Source organism: Emydura macquarii, unplaced genomic scaffold (assembly GCF_026122565.2).
Source record: "Emydura macquarii macquarii isolate MOO-44397 ecotype Brisbane River unplaced genomic scaffold, CSIRO-AGI_Emac_v2 contig_2768, whole genome shotgun sequence".
Taxonomy (NCBI): Eukaryota; Metazoa; Chordata; order Testudines; family Chelidae; genus Emydura; species Emydura macquarii.
The window spans coordinates 30125511-30141945 of NW_027132905.1; the positions used below are offsets into that span (position 1 = coordinate 30125511).

General features: G+C 43.4%; 1 protein-coding gene across 1 annotated transcript in view; it reads left to right on the forward strand.

Annotated features, from left to right (window-relative positions):
- The first annotated feature begins 530 nt into the window (after positions 1-530).
- Positions 531-16435, forward strand: part of CYSTM1 (cysteine rich transmembrane module containing 1) — a 42305-nt gene continuing 26400 nt past the window's right edge. Inside the window, exons 1-2 of the mRNA XM_067566829.1 lie at positions 531-629; positions 15538-15785. Of these exons, the coding sequence (XP_067422930.1) occupies positions 15557-15785 (229 nt within the window). The 5' untranslated portion in view covers positions 531-629; positions 15538-15556. The remainder of the gene's footprint in view (positions 630-15537; positions 15786-16435) is intronic.

Genomic DNA, 16435 nt, shown 5'->3' on the forward strand with positions numbered 1-16435 from the left:
TGAAGGGCTGCATGCAGCCTGATTGCAAATGTGCAAGGCAGCTGCTCGGCAGAATCTGTTGGCCTAGGCAACACTTCAGTTTGTGGCCCCCAAATGTGCCTGGCGGCTGCTCGTTATAAAGGTACTGCATACCCACATTTGGGTGCTGCGACCTAGTACGTGGGGTTGCTTGGCCTGGCCCCTCTCAGCCGGGCCTAACTTGCCCATAGCTAGAGCGACGTCTGCGTGCAAGTTGCGTGTGCAACTAACGGGCCGGGCGCGTGCAAAGCCCGGGGTGTGGGTGCCAGCCCCGCCTGCAGCCCGGGCTGGGGGGTAGGGTGTACGAGCGCCCCTTCCCCCCAACATGCTACCCGCCGGGCCCGGAAGTCCCGCGCGCACACGGCTTAGCCAGGGCCGTTGACCCGCTGCTGGCGCGGGCTAAGGGAACATTCCCACGTGCTCCCGCCCGCACCCGGTACGCGCCCTGCGCGCTCCCGTCCCCTCTCCCCTGCTGTGCCTGGATTGTGACGCAACCTCCTCTTCTCTTCCAGGCAGTCAGGTGACTCCACTTCTTGTGACGTTAGTTCAGCAGCGGCGTCTGTGGCAGGTGGCGAGAGAGAGAGCGAGGAGCGGGGCTGCTGGGTGCGCAGGTACCGCAAGGGCGCGGGGCTGGGGGAGCCCTGGGCTGAGGGGAGAGTGGGGGGGTCTGGGGCGGGGCTGCTGGATGCGCAAGTCCCGCGAGGGCGCGGGGCAGGGGGGGAGTCCGGGGCTGAGCGAGGGGAGTGGGGGTGGGGGTTGATGAAGCCCTGGGATGAGGGGGAGAGTGGAGGGTCTGGAGGAGCACTGGGCTGAGGAGAGAGTCGGGGGGCTGGGGAGAGCCCTGGGCGGCTGGGGAGCTGCTAGTGAAGTGCTTGGGGTTAGTCTCTTTTGGGAAATCATCCTGGTGGCTTCTCCTCACCCGGGCATAGTGAGCTGTGGCGAGGGGGCTGCTCACCCTCTCTCAGGACTAGTGAGAGTCACTCCCCTTGTCAGGAGTGGTGCAAGGAAATAAAGCACGTCTGGATTAAATATCAGGGAAAACTTTACAGCTCCAAGAACAGCTCAGCGGTGGATCTTGCTGCCTCAGGAGACTGGTGTTGCGATCTCTGGAGATATGAGACCAGGCGGGGGTAGCTACTGGTCCCAGAAAGCCTATGATTTTGTCCCTTCTGCCAGTCCTAGTTATTTATATGAAGCTGCTTTAAAATGTTTAAGCTTTCCTTGTGGTGAGAGATACAGCTATGGAGTTACTGGGCTGTTTGCTTTTTGCTGTGGTACATTCTGTCAGAGTTAATAGCATTTATATCAAATATAGTTGTTTGTAATATGAAATAGTCACAATGCAAATAAATTATTTGGGTGGCAGGGCACCCCAGTTACAGGCATATTAGCATTGTCTGAGTTAAGAGAGACATTCTTACCATGCCCCACATTAGAGGCCAGCAGGATAGGTCCTGCCTGGATTTATATCCCTTGCCTCTCACTATCCAGATGGGGAATTTACTAGCTTTAAATGTTTTAGTATGGTAGGGGAAGAATTGGAGAAAGAGGAGGCTGCTCATTTCCTCCCTTCGACTGACTTTTCAGTCCCCACTTCAGTTGTCTGTAGTGATGGGCGATTCACCTGCCTCTCCACATGTCTGGATAAACCCCAAATATCCATTTTTATGTGATCTCAGTTCATTTCTAGTTCTGTATCTGAAATTCAGATTGAAACCAAAATTAATTGTTTGCATACCCTCATTTTAATAGAAATTTCTGTTGTTCCCCTGAGAGCTGTGTAAAATCCGGGTTTACTTATATTTGTTTAAATTCTGTACATCTCCACAGCCAGTATAACAAATCTAGATATATTAGAACTATTGTCCTGAGCAATTGCTCACTGAGGCTGTGTAGTATAATACATAAAGATATGAGTGATAGAAATAGGTTGTAGCTTATGACGTTTTAAAATTATTTTATTTCGGCACTTTTTGGGGCAATGGCCAGGAAAGAATGTCTGTGTTTTGATAACTTTTATATGATGTGTTATGCAGTGAAACTACTTTTATTGGGCAATCTCTTGTATTAAGAGTCTGCAACAAAATGTCTCTAAATCTATATTGAATTATGCCTCTGCTTCACCTTTATTAAAAAATCATCTCTATTAAGCAACTGATTTTGTCAGTCTCTTAAGTAGTTTGGGAGCTTTGGCATTGAAAATCATAAATCTCCCAAAAATGTTAATGTAAATGTTTTCATTTCAATGATACCAGCAGGTGTTTAATTCTGAATTCTACAGTACCTAATTTAAATGGAAGATATTGTAAATCTACATTCCAGTGCAGTTGGTTGATTATTTACTATTGTGTTGAAACTATTCTGTTGAAAATTTAGAGAGAGAGATTTGATAGAATAGACACATCTTTGCTGTTGGAGAGACAAGGTGGGTGAGATAATCTTTTTATTGTTTGGTGTTTGTAGACTTGTTTTAATTCAGATTAAATAAAATAATTACTTAATGTTGTTTGCTTCTTGCAGAGCATAACTGTGCCTGTGTATAGAATTTTTAGGTTTAACAGATTGTCCTGTATTTGTATCTGATCTTTTTTTTTTTTGTTAGACCCCAGTTTAAACTGGCAATATATATGCCTTAAACATTGGGAATCATTACACTGAACAAGAATGACATTGGAAGTAGGCACTCAAATGAGACTTAAGATATTGTTTGTGTTTATGTATGCTTGGAAATGAAAAAATGACATTATGATTCAGTGAGTGGAAAAGAAATTTCTGTCTTCAGGGAAATGTGATAAGATAACAGGAAGCATAAGTAAATCAAATTGAATTAAAATAAATTGTACTATTAGGGTCAGGATTTGGGCTATGACTTAGTGTCATATGCTCATTTAGCTCTGACACCAGTCAGTCAAGAGGAAGTCTGTAAGACTCCCCATGTGACAAGAAGAGATCATTTCCTCTAAGGCAGTGGTTCTCAAACTTATTTGATTGGGTCCCCCTTCTTTGTGACTGTAGTCATTCTCTCTCTCACTCACACACACCCTGTACTTATACTGCCACCTAGCTCTGAAGGCAGAGTGGAGAGCAGCAGCTGCTGGCCCGGCACTCAGCTTTGAAGGTGGCACTTCTGCAGCAGCAGCGCAGAAGTAAGGGTGGCAATGTGAAAAGTGTTATGTGTCAATATCACCTTTCATAGCAGATTTAGCGCTCCATAGCCACCCTTACTTCTGCTGCTGCTGCCACCACCAGGTGAGGGATTGGAGAGAGGGAGGAGAGCCCAGATGGCGGGGCTCCGACTGTTTCCTTTATCCCCATCTCCTAGGTGTCCACTGCCCTTCTGCATGAGCCCCAGCCACCGGGAGGCTGACAGCCGGAGCTCTTAAAAAAATATTTTTTTTTAAATCCATACAGCTCATGCCTCCCTTGACACATTCCTGTACCTCCCTTGGGAGGACCGCCCCATAGTTGAGAACCATTGCTCTAAGGATTTAGATCTAATTAAGATCCATTTAATGATCTGTGTAAACAAAAGTAAAATTTTAGTATGATTATAACTGTTAAAAATTAGATTAAAAGTCAATATTCTAGCTTCTGCTGTAGTTGTATATCCTAAAGATAGTACTGTGAGATTAGCAACATACTTAACCACTTATCCATCGGTTCAAATGACGCAACATTAGATTGGAAAGTGGGAGACCAAAACTCGGATATAGACTCTGGTATTTTCCATACCACAGGACTGAATGTAAGAATCTACTGAATGTTTATTGGAATAGGCTCCAGGCCTTGTCAGTTTCATTAATTGTGTTGGCATAAGAATGTACAAACGTTGTCCATGTGGATTTAACTGTACACGTGTGCCATGCTATTTATGAAGCTGTTAAACAGAGGAATCTTGTGTCCTCCCTCTGGGCTGCAGATAAGGCACCATGTTGCAACTGCATATAGGGTATGGAGAGATGGAAGGGGCAGGGAATCTCATTCCAACAGTCAATCTGACAAGAAAATTCTGTTTTGAGGAATGAGAGTCCCAAGATAGAAGATGGAGAGGAAAGTGAATACAAAGACATGTTCTACATAAATGTCCTTACTTTAGTTGAGTAGAGTTTGTCTTAGGACCATATGCTGACCCCATTTACTGCCGTGAAAATTTCATCACACACCTATGACAATATGTACCCTTAAATTATCCCAGCAAAACTTCAGTGTTACTCACTGGCATGGGCAATTACTGCTGTTGTGTGTCTGGAGATGCTGTCAGGCTGTCATTTAAGTAATAAGCAGCATATTTGCCTATGTTTTTAAAAGTAGGATTTTGTAATTAACTTACTTGTCACCATATTATTAACTGTTAGTCAGTATGAACAGTGTGACTGTTCTAGTCAGATTTACTCTTATTGTCAATCTTAGATTCTGGTTTTTGTGGATTGTTTGGGGTTGCATGTGAACATTGACATTCAAACTGTTTTCATTGGAATTTAAAACAAAAATCATAGATAGTTTATAACAAAATCTACATTTTAGGCTCGGACTTATCAAGTGTCTGTAATGTGGCACCTTGCAACATTAATGCTGTGCAAGTATCTTTGTAAAAGAAAACATTAAAAACACAAAAGCTAAAATTCTGCAGAAACAAGCAAAAAATTGTCAGGGCCCCAGTTCTTCATTGAGCTCCACACAAATGCTGGGTCTGCCTTTCAGTCCTTTACAGGGTTGTGGTGTAAGTACCTAAACCTATAGAACTTGACTTCAGTGGAGCTTTGACAATTTTCACTGGCTGACCATCTGCCCCTGTGACTTTTCCTGTATCAGTGACTTCAACGTCCGTGGTACTAAGCCATGTGGTTTTATAAAACCTTCATCATGTCAGAGAAACTTGAAGACCTTTTAAAAGAATTGTAGGTTTGGTAAAATTACAGTGGCAACACATTGGATGTAATTGATCTTGATTCAGTAAAGAGTTTCCTGTAGGAACCACATACAGCATCTCTCCGGCTTCTAGCTCTTGTTTATATAAACAGAGATAAATGTGTGGGAATAAATGGGGGAACAGATCACAAGCAGTGAGAATTAATAGTGCTGCCTTGAACTAAGGGGAAGTAATGAGAGAAGTGGAAAGTGCTTTGGGTCTTCTCCGTTTCAGTGTGTTCCCTAATGATTCAGAGGAAGCTGAAATTCCCATGTGAAGGGAGGATTACAGCAGTGGAGCATGGGGGCATGCAATTGGAAAGTCTTCAGGAGATAAAGAGCAGCAAGCTCAGATTTTGCAATTGTACCATGCGCCACAAATGGGGGGTTTCCGTGATAGATTGTGACATCAATAGAGCTGGCTGAAATATTTTCCACAAAACTTTTTGCCATTGAAAAATTCCATTTCCTTGAAACTGCCATGTTTTATGGTGAAATATTGGTTTTGATGACAGTTTTGTTGAAAAGGGTTCTTAGGTCCATGATGGATTCTGGTCACAATGAGAGAGAGTGCTATAGCCTGGTGGTTAGGGCATTGGCCAGAGCATGTGGCAGTGGGGACTTGAAAACGGGTCCCCCACATTTCAGTCTTTCTCCTGCTCCTCCTCCTTCCCCTTAAGTGGAGACTTCTGAAAGGAGTCTGTTTCATTCTTCAATGGAACGAAAATGACTTTCAAAACCTCAAAATATTTCACAAAATAAAATTGTTGTCCTCTGCCACTTTAATTCTTAACTTTCTTGCTGCCTCTAAATTAATCTCCTTTACAATTGGGGTCATGAAGGAGTGAGAATCTTCATATAGATAACCTCTAACTAACAGCAAGATTTCTTCATTCCCAGGGTGAAATGGCTGCTGGATGTGCCTGAATTGTTATTTTTCAGCAATGTTCCTCCAGGGTAGACTGAATTTGAAGGGCCTGTGGACCAAGAGTTGATTGTTTCAGCAGCATACTAGTCATACTCTACCTCTCTTGAGAAATGATCTTTCCAAGAGGCTTTGTGTATTTGTTGGACAACATAGGAGACAGGTTCAATTCCTCAAGGTCACTGCATGTCAATTACTTGATGATGAGATAATTGATCATCATCAGTTCACTGCTGTCTCCTAGGTATGCACTCTGGACAATTCCATGCATGCTAGCAAAGTCCTTTAATCACCAAAGCAGCCATGCATGGTCAATTATATTGAAAAGTCCAGAATAACTAAAATGGCCATCTGACCTCAATCTAGCAGGAGATCTTTCATGGCCCTTACAGGTGTAGTCCTGACACTGAAGGAAGACTGGAAACTGTTGAGCATATCAGTAATTTCTGCCTTCTCTACTGACTTCCCTAAAATCATAGAAGTGTAGGACTGGAAGGGACCTCAATAGGTCAGAGGAGTTCTGAGTCTGCAGAGTCATTAGCAAACACTTCAGAGTCAAGGGATGGCTTTTTGAGAAGGAAGCAGACCCTTTGCATGTTCAAGAATGGCTAGCACTCTCCATTTATCCTCCATTAATGATCTGGAGGATGGGGTAGATTGCACCCTCAGCAAGTTTGCGGATGACACTAAGCTGGGGGGAGTGGTAGATACCCTGGAAGGTAGGGATAAGATACAGAAGGACCTAAACAAACTGGAGGATTGGGCCAAAAGAAATCTGATGAGGTTCAACAAAGAAAAGTGCAGAGTCCTCCACTTAGGAAGGAAGAATCCCATGCACAGCTATAGACTGGGGACCGACAAGCTAGGCAGCAGTTCTGCAGAAAAGGACCTGGGGGTAATAGTGGATAAAAAACTGGATATGAGTCAGCAGTGGTTGTTAAGAAGGTTAATAGCATATTGGGCTGCATTAGGAGGGGCATTGCCAGCAGGTCACGGGAAGTGATTATTCCCCTCTATTCGGCATTGGTGAGGCCACATTTAGAGTATTGTGTCCAATTTTGGGCCCCCCACTACAAAAAGGATGTAGACAAGTTGGAGAGAGTCCAGCAGAGGGCAATAAAAATGATTAGGGGGCTGGAGCACAGGACTTATGAGGAGAGGCTGAGGGAACTGGGCTTGTTTAGTGTGCAAAAGAGAAGAATGAGGGGGGATTTGATAGCAGCCTTTAACTACCTGAAAGGGGGTTCCAGGGAGGATGGGGCTAGGCTGTTCTCAGTGGTGGCAGATGACAGAACAAGGAGCAATGGTCTCAAGTTGCAGTTGGGGAGGTCTAGGTTGGACATTAGGAAAAAGTTTCCCACTAGGAGGGTGGTGAAGCACTGGAATGGGTTACCTAGGGAGGTGGTGGAATCTCCATCTTTAGAGGTTTTTAAGCTGAGGTTTGACAAAGCCCTGGCTGGGATGATATAGCTGAGGTTAGCCCTGCTTTGAGCAGGGGGTTGAACTAGATGACCTCCTGAAGTCCCTTCCAACTCTAATATTCTATGATTCGCTAAGTGAGGCATTGATCATTCTGTTGGTAATAGATTGCACTTATTCCATATGCCTTCATCAACCAAAATGGACATAGCTCAGTGCCATGAGTTGTGGACTTTAGGATTTGCAAAAGACCATAGACATCCACATCAGAAATAAAATCAAACACAACCAGTGGATGACACTGGGAGTTTACAGCCTTCATAATTAACAAGACTGATGAGACCAGCCTGGAGCCATAATGTATCTTACCTACAAGAATGATACTAGAGACAACTGGAGGAAATGCCATTGGGATATGAAGCAGTCTGGAGTCAGTATGCACTGTCTGAAAGAGTTCAGCTAGGTGGGTCTCTGTAGCTTTGGCTGAACACAAGCAACATACATTGGCCTCAGTCATAGATCTTCTGTATTTTACATACATTTCTAGGCCATCTCCTCTCCAGTCTGTGGCTCAGCTCTTTCAACTTCAGTGATCGTCATTAAAATATGGTGTCTTCTGGCCACCAAATAGAACCAGAGTACTGTGAGAAGCCAAGCAGTTGGTTTAGCAGCCATTAATAGCTGGTGGCCTGAGTAGCACCCCTGTTGGAAGGGGGGAAGCCTGTATATGCCTTGGTACCAGTGAGAAGACTTCAGAAATTCTTAGGATTCATAAATCTCCAAAGATGTGAGACTATCCTAGCAAGTAGCACTGATGCAAGAGCTATTCCACACCTATACTGAAACATATGATAAGATGGCTGGACAACATTGACCCTGACTTGAGTATCTCAACTATCCAGACCAGCTGCAGAGAGTGGGTCTAGTATACAGGTAGCAACCTTCTAAGTAAAGCCAAGGGAGTCCAGTACTTCCCGGATGTCATGGACCATGCTATGCAACCTGACATCTCATGTGGATATTACCATCAGAGGACAGTAATTGCCAGCAGACCAGACACCAGGTTAGGATTCAGTCATGAAATCTTCCATAAAACTTGGCAATCTGTACACCATAAGGGCCATGAATGTTGATTCTGTGCCAGGGACACAGAAGACAGTCAGATGCTCAAACTTTATGGTTGGGCAAGTCATACACCTCAAACAAGATATTGGGTGGGGAGGGGAATTGCAGCTCACCCCCATCCAGCCCCAAATTAATTCTGCACAAAGTTGTGGCTCACAGTGTCCAGCTGGGACCACCCATAGACTGGAGTGGAATAAATGTTGCTAAGCATAACACTTCATGAGGCAATAAAACAAATTGTTCAGTGGTAAGATTTGCATCACTAGAGATGCTGAAGCAGCTGAGCTGTGCTGGAGTTGGTGGAGAGGAAGGTCGGGGTACAATTAGATGACCCAGGTTGGGTTGCTGCTTTAAGGGGGTCTTTGCCTGTTCATGGGGCAGACAGCTGATCCAGTGAGGAAGGCCCAGGGTCTTCGCTGCCTGTCACTGTGGTCTTGAGGTGTGATCAGATTCTAGGACCTGGTCCAGAAAGTTAGATTTGTAAGGGGCAAATGACCTCACACTAATGACAGTATTGGGGCTGGCTTAGAATTCTTGAAATTTCAGTGAGCTTAATGAAAATCTTTTCACAAAATTTGAATTTTCTGATTTTTACTTAGAGGTAATTAAGATGGATTTGTTGGGATGCAAACCCCATGACTAGAGGGATCTAGACAGAGCAGTTAGTAGCAAACACAGCTGCCTCTTTGCCTAGGATGGGAGAGGGGATCAGATTGTTGTCTTCCTCCTGCACTAGGCTGGAAATGATACTCTGGGATAGGCATGAGTGTGGGAATCATAGGAGGAGGCATCTGCTGGGGTTGAGGAGGGCAAAATGATGGCCGTTCACTCCACTTATCCTTAATCCACTTCTGACTGTACAACTGGGTATAGCTGTAGAACTTGCTGTGCACAGCATGAAAAGTAGCTGCAAACAGGGAAAACATAGAAGCAATGTCATTTAGAAAGCAGACCCCATGTGTTACTTTCATACAGATACTGAGACACTGTCCGTTTGAAACATAATTTAAATTGTAAGCTTGTTGCCGGGAGCTGGGATTTGTTGATGCTAAGTGCACTTTCCATTAGAGCTTGATATTGGAAAACTCTGTCCTGGTGCCACAGGCATTGGAAAGAGCTGGTTAATTACATTGGGGTGCTCTCATTGCCACTTAGAGGACCTGTGTATCTCAGAATGTCCTGCTCCATGTTGATCTGTGCAAACGCCAATTCAATCAATATGGAATATCGGGTATAGAGATCTGCAACTCTGGCTGACTGCATCATCCTATCTGTAGTGCAGTGGCTGCAGTCTGCTCTGCTATATCCAGATTTGGTGTGGCCCTCAGCTTCCTAGCTAGCTGCAACATTGCTTTTTGGGAAAAGTCTGCACACTCTTGAGTTAATCATCTTTAGTGATACATAGAACCTCTTTAAACCCATCATCTCCTCTCCCCTCCCATTACCATAGAACTGACTGTGATGTTTCTTATTACTGTCCTTTGTGCAATCTTAGTTTTTATCCTGACTCAGCACCCTAAGTGCCACCCTTTTAAATAGAGAACACTATAAAAAAGGGTAACTTTGGAGTGGAGATGAGGGATGTGAAAATTTCTTCATTGAATTGGAGAAGGGAGTGAAGCCTTTGACCCCAGACCTCGTCTGATTTCATTTTGCTTTTCATCTTTAGAAAGCTAGATTAATAGTTATGTGTCCTCCACATTAAAAATGTATATAGCTCTTTCATGCTTATGTTCTTTAATGCATTCGCAGTGCTTTCCCTTTGACTGCGGTGGCAGGGGCAGCCTAGTCTTGCCTACCTGTGAAGGTTAACTTGTACTGATTTCTAGTTTCTCAAAGGTGGGAAACAGGCTGATTTCAAAGAAAAGCTTATGATGAGCCAGCATTGTAGGAGCATCCCCTGAGGAGATGCTGCCCTGGAAAAGGCAGTGCTTGCTTGGCAGATGTTGCTAGCAAGATGAGGAGCCTGCTTTCATTGGGTTTTCTTTGTGAATCCTCTTAATTGAACAGGAGATGACAGTCACTTTTTCTTACCTCCTTGAGTCTTCCCCTGTTCTCTCCTCCTTTTCCTTCCTCTCTCTTGCTTCTCTTCATTTATTTCCCCACCATCTGTTTATTTTTCTTCTTCCTCTCAGAGCAAAATCTCAAATGCCAGACACTCTCTTACAGCCCTAGTGTACAGAAGTCTAAAGTTTTACTGTCGCAAAGCTCTTGCTAGCTCTGTTGTGCTGTTTCCAAGCTACTGTTGTCATGTGATTCACTAAGAGATTTGGCTGTAGGAAGGATCAATGAGCATTACTTTAGAGTGTGAAGTGCCAGATCTTGTCCACTTTTGAGCTCAAGCTGAGTTAAGAAACACTGTTTTAAATAAACTAGTTTTTGACGTGCTTTGATTGGCCGTTATGTCTGGGACCAAGCTGTGTTTAAAAATAGCATCCTAGCCAAACAGTGTTAAAATGGATTCACTAGATCATTTTGTCTACATAGATACTTATACATATCTCATTGCTGTAGGATCCTGGTGTCTTTAAACACTGTTCCCCCGCTTGATTTGAAGGCTTGTATGACATGGCATTGGAGTTAAAGCAGAGAACCCCTCAACCTGCTTGTGCTCCTGTTTCAATGCAGGTGAAACAGAAATACCATCCACAATGGTACCTTACAGAGAAGCATATCAGTTTAGGTTTCATGGCTTTAGCCAGTTTTGTTCTTAAAAAATTTCTCTCAAACTCTCTTACCAAAAATGAACTCAAAATCCGAGGAGGAGGAACCCATGCATGCTTAGGAAACAAAGCAACCCAAAGTTTGCTAGTGATGGGTATCCAGGTGTTCTCAAATGCATTATGCGTCACTGAGTAGATGTTGGAGGGTCCCCCCTCCTCCTTGCGGGAGAGGGAATAAGAATATATTTTTATAGAGATTCCTATCAGGTATATGAGTAACATTTCTGCCGTTTAGAGCAAATTCCAAATAAAAAACAAGGCAATTTCTGTGTGTGGGGGGGAAGAATCCAAACTGTTGTAAGCCCAGGAGCAGTTTAGAGCCCATGGTGAGTGTGGTATTGTCTGAATGTTCAGAGAAGATGGTGGGGAGAAGTGGGGGGAGAAGAGAGAGAAGCTTTCTCTCTGCTCCTCTTTGAGTACAAAAATTCTCCCTTCTTTCCTCTCTCAGTGGAAGGGGACTCTGACTGCTACCATATGGGTGATATAACTGTAAGACTGGCTCCATTACTGCATTTAATGGTTAAATGAGATCAGGTACAACAGCTGTGGGAAGTCTGTTTACTTATGAAAACCCACAGAATAATTACCATTATATTGTTGCCATCACAACAGTAGAATCCCTGAGTACTTAATATATAAAGGACATGGATTAAAAACCACAACTTTATTTTAAAAAACAACCAGATTTCCTTATCTATGTCACAGATGACACCCCAGATCATTAAAATAGAAAAACACCAAAATCTCATTTCATTGTCCCCACTTATGGTGTGTAAATGTTGCATTTCCCTAACTTTGAATGATGAAACAGACCTATAGTCACTTTCATTTGTTTCTTTTTTTTTCTGTTTCATGCATTAGTACTTTTGTGCAATGTTTCTTGTATAATTTAAAAACAATAATGAAAATTATATCAATAGATTCTGCACAAACATTTCCCTACAACCTAAATGTAGTGCCTAAACTTCTTGTGTCCCTTTTTTTATATCAAACCAAGCAAAATTTAATAAGCAAATTTTATTTTTATTTGAGAGGACCACATAGTGCTTTATTGAATCTTTTGAAGAGAAACCATTTCAGGAGTACAGCAAAAAGCAAGGTCACAGCAAAAAGCCCTCGGGTTTATTTGTGTTTAATTTTATACACATTCAGAAGGGAAACCACTAGTTGGGAAACCATGTAGTTACTTAAATTATAATCTTGTAGCCAGTTCTGGTTGTAGCTGGAATGAAATGATCGGTCAGAATGAGGTGACAATAAATTGCACCTACCCTTACAGGTCAAACCTTGACATTCCTAATGGTTAGGTTCTCGAAGGAAAGTACGTTTTGAGCAGAGCATCTGTTATTGGAAAGTATCTGCTTAGTTAACTAAGGCTTCAATCCTTAGGTTCAATCCTTATGTAGGTGAGTAAATAGGACTATTCAAGTGTGCAAAATTGCTCACATGTGCACATGTTTATAGGTCTGGGACCAAAGTAATGAACTCTGTTATGCAGACTGAGAGGAGGAAGGACAGAGAAATGGGCAAAGAATGATCAGGCCCTGACAGCAGAGAAGGAGGGAGAATATACTGAGGAGTGCAGCTCAGGCTTGTTGGAATAGCTTTTCAGTGCAAGAAAAGTAGACACAAAAAATGAAAGGAAGAAAACTGAGGCAGGAGAGTGGGGATATAAAAAGGAAAGTAGAACACAGCATGTCAGGACTAGTGTATACAATTGGAGATATCCGCGCATGTACCTCTGCCTACATGGAGCCTACTAAGGTCCATGGGGGCTCTGCATGATGTGTTATCATGTGATTTCAGGATCAGGGCCTAGCTTAGAAACGAAAACAGTTAAAGAGGTGATAGCAAAACAGCACTGATGAGGCCTGAGTCACATTGCTGTTTATTACTGGTCATTTAATGACCCGTTTGGGGAAGGTGCTTTTAAAAGCTGATTTGCCTTAATGGCTGCTTTTTAAAAAAAGCTAGATACACTGCCCAAATAATAGGCTAAGATTAGTTCAGTGCACTGCCATGAGGAAATATCCATCTCAGGATGCATAGGTCAAGAATGAGCCAAAATTGCCTTTAACAGAGCCAGAATCTGAGTCTGAATGTCTGTGGCCTACATGGCAAAGTGAGTGTTAGAATGAATTCTAAGGTGTAAGAATCAGCTACTGTAGTCTGGTTTTTCCAGTTCTTTCAGTCCGCTGAAAGTCAAAGGCTTTTCAGTGTTGTCATAGGATGGATTTTAATCCCTTGGGGAGTACATTTCTGGAATGGCTTTGGGTTAGTAATTAGTAATATTCACATTGGTGCTGTAATCATCCTGGCTTTTATGGCCTCTCTGAGTCAGAATGTGGCAGAGAAATTAAGCTGTGTAAACTGGGGCCCTATCAGCATTCATCATGGTGAAAGATACCCAGGTAAGGGTAACCTATAAATAAGCAGAGGACCCAGGGACCAAGCCTTGGGGAGTGACACGCATGTTCTTTCTCTGAGATGATGAAATACAGTTGATGTAAACAGCACTGGTTGTTTCTGGTTTGCTAAGTCAGGCTCACAGCAATTAAACAGAGAATCAAGAAAACGAAGTGTTTATGGTCTTTCCTCTTGGATACTGTTCTAGCAGGTGCTTGTTTCCCAATTAATGGATACAGGTTACTTTTCTTTGCTGAATATTATTTCTGCTGCCTTTAAATGTAACCTGCAAGTTCTGTCACTGGCCTGCTGTGTGCTCTGAAGCAATAATTTCACCCCTCTGTGCCTCCATTTCTCCATCTGTAAAATGGGGTTGATGATCACCTCCCTTTGTAAAGCATTGTGGAAGCTGTGGATGACAAGTGCCATATGCAATCTAAATATTATTTAAATGATACATGGATTGAAAGTAGTTTTGATCAGTATGGCATACAGATGAGAGGTCTCTTGGTCTCATGGGTAGGGCACTGGCCTAGCAATTGGGAGATGGGAGTTCTCTTCATGGCTCTGCTGTATGAGCTTGGGGGAGTCAGTCACTCTACAAGTCAACAAAATTTGGTGCAGAATCCTGAGCGTACATTAATTTTCTCTTATCCATCCTCCCTCTCTTCGCCTTTCCAGGGCCATAGGGGGAGAATCCTTCAAATTTATTATCCGTCAGTAGTCCAATCACATTTCTGCTGCCTTGTGGCGCCAACAGCAGCAATTTGCAATTGATGAAGCATACAATTCTAGAGGAATGCCAGGAACCAATGGAGTTGGGGAAGGAGGAGACATCGAGAATGAGAGCAGAGATCTCACTCTACCGTTAAAGGGACAGTGTCAGGATAAAAATCACTTTAGGAACTTGGGGTGGCTTTTTAACATACAATACTAAGAACACTTCTTAGATTTTTGAAACTGAAGGAATTTTTGAAACTCTAAATTTATACCATTTCTGCTATTGATTTTTTGCACTTCCATCAGTTAGGAAGATGACAGTAGAGTGCTCTCACTTTCTGATCCACATGCACTCGTGCCTAAAACACACTGCCTTATTATACAAACACTGCTGTGAACTCTTCACTAGTGGAAGTCTGATCTTGGAAACTTCTTGCTCAGTGATGGTAATAATCAGGAAAAGATTGATCAGTCCCTTGATGACTGCTGTGTAATAAACAAATTAGATACAGTTTGTGAACATTCAAGTCTCTTTAAAGATGCTTTGGGATGTCACCTAAAAACCAAGGTCTGATCATTTGTGGTCATTAATGATCCACCCTGGTTTTGGAAGAGTAGGTGTGTTTAAACACAGCAGTGTGGCCAAATCCCAACATCAAATTATTTACCTATCTGTTCCTCTGTAGCGTCTTTCAGATATGCATTTTCACAATAATAGTGAATATGTGTTTTTGCTGTGTTCCTCCCCACAAAGGGCTGCATTTTAATGAGATGTGATCCCTACATATCCATTCTCTGCCCCATAAATGTTAAGGGTTAGTATTAATAAGCAGTGGGAAGTACTTTGCGTGCCTTAGAAGAAAAGATGATAAAGTGCAAAGTAATATTGTTAAACTGTTTTGTTGTGATTATTATTACATCAGTGGAAGCTTCTCTGATTATTGTACAAGCAGATTAAGTTTCTGTAAGAATGACTTTGTGGCCCAAAGCATGGTATTGGGAAATCTCAGTTCATTCCCAGCTCTGCCTAGATTCATGATGTGACCTTAAGGAAATCATTTAACATTTTGTGCCTTTGTTTCCCTGATGAGTGGATGGGGTTAATACTTTCCTGTCTGACAGGGCTCTTGTGAGGCATACTTGTTAACATCTGTAAATGATTACAAGGTCCCTGGAAGGCACTAGAGAAGGTGAAAGCATCATCACTGTCTGATTTGGGATTTGTGCACTCTGCTTGCAAGAAACTCAGCAGTCAAAAGCAGAATAATGTCTTTGCTTTTTTCCCCCCTTTAGGAAAAATTTTGCATCCCCCATGAATTACGAAAACCCTCCACCATATCCAGGCCCGACTGCCCCATACCCACCATATACGCAACAACCAGGTGGTCCTCCAGGTCCCAACCCATACCCTGGCTACCCAACAGGGCCTGCTGGGCCGTATCAACCAGGTCAACCGGGTTATCAAGGCTATCCACAGTATGGGTGGCAGAATGCACCTCCACCTCCTGGACCAATGTATGCAGATGGACCTAAAAACACAGGTACGATAAGCAGCATGGTGCCCTAACAGCATTTTATTGCTGCCTGCTCTATTTTGCAAGTTAATTTCTTGTTAATGTGCCTTGTGTGTTTGAAATGAATGACTGTGTTCATCTTGGATGGGGGGGAGGGGGGGAATTGCTATCCTCTGGCCTTCAGGAAGGCTGTCTGCCCAGTGTCCATACTACCAGGGCTAGATGAAGCAGGAAACTGCTGGAGGGGAGGTGCTGATTCTGGTTTCAGCTCCAATGGCAGCTCTTGTTCTTCAGGTTCAGCTTCTTTTTGCTGTTGTAGCTTCCATTAACGGCTCATTTTTTGACTAGAGACTTGGGTAGTAGTGTCCTTGAATGGCATTGATGGGAATGCTTGCCCTAAGCCAGTGGTCTCCAAACATTTGGAGTCGCACCCCACCTTACCTTGTCTGCAGCCCTCCCAGGGGCTGCATTTGGTAGCCAGGAGTGGGACCAAAGCCATGGGTGGGAGCTGGGGCCCAAACTGGGGCTGGGGTGTGGGCTGGAATTGCAGCTGCAGGCTCAAGGTTGTGGCTGGAGGGCAGGGCTGGAGTGGAGATGGGGGCAGAATGGGACTGGGAAGCGTTTCCTCCCTGTCATGGGGGCTGGGCCAGGCCCCATCGCATCCCCCTGAAGGTTCC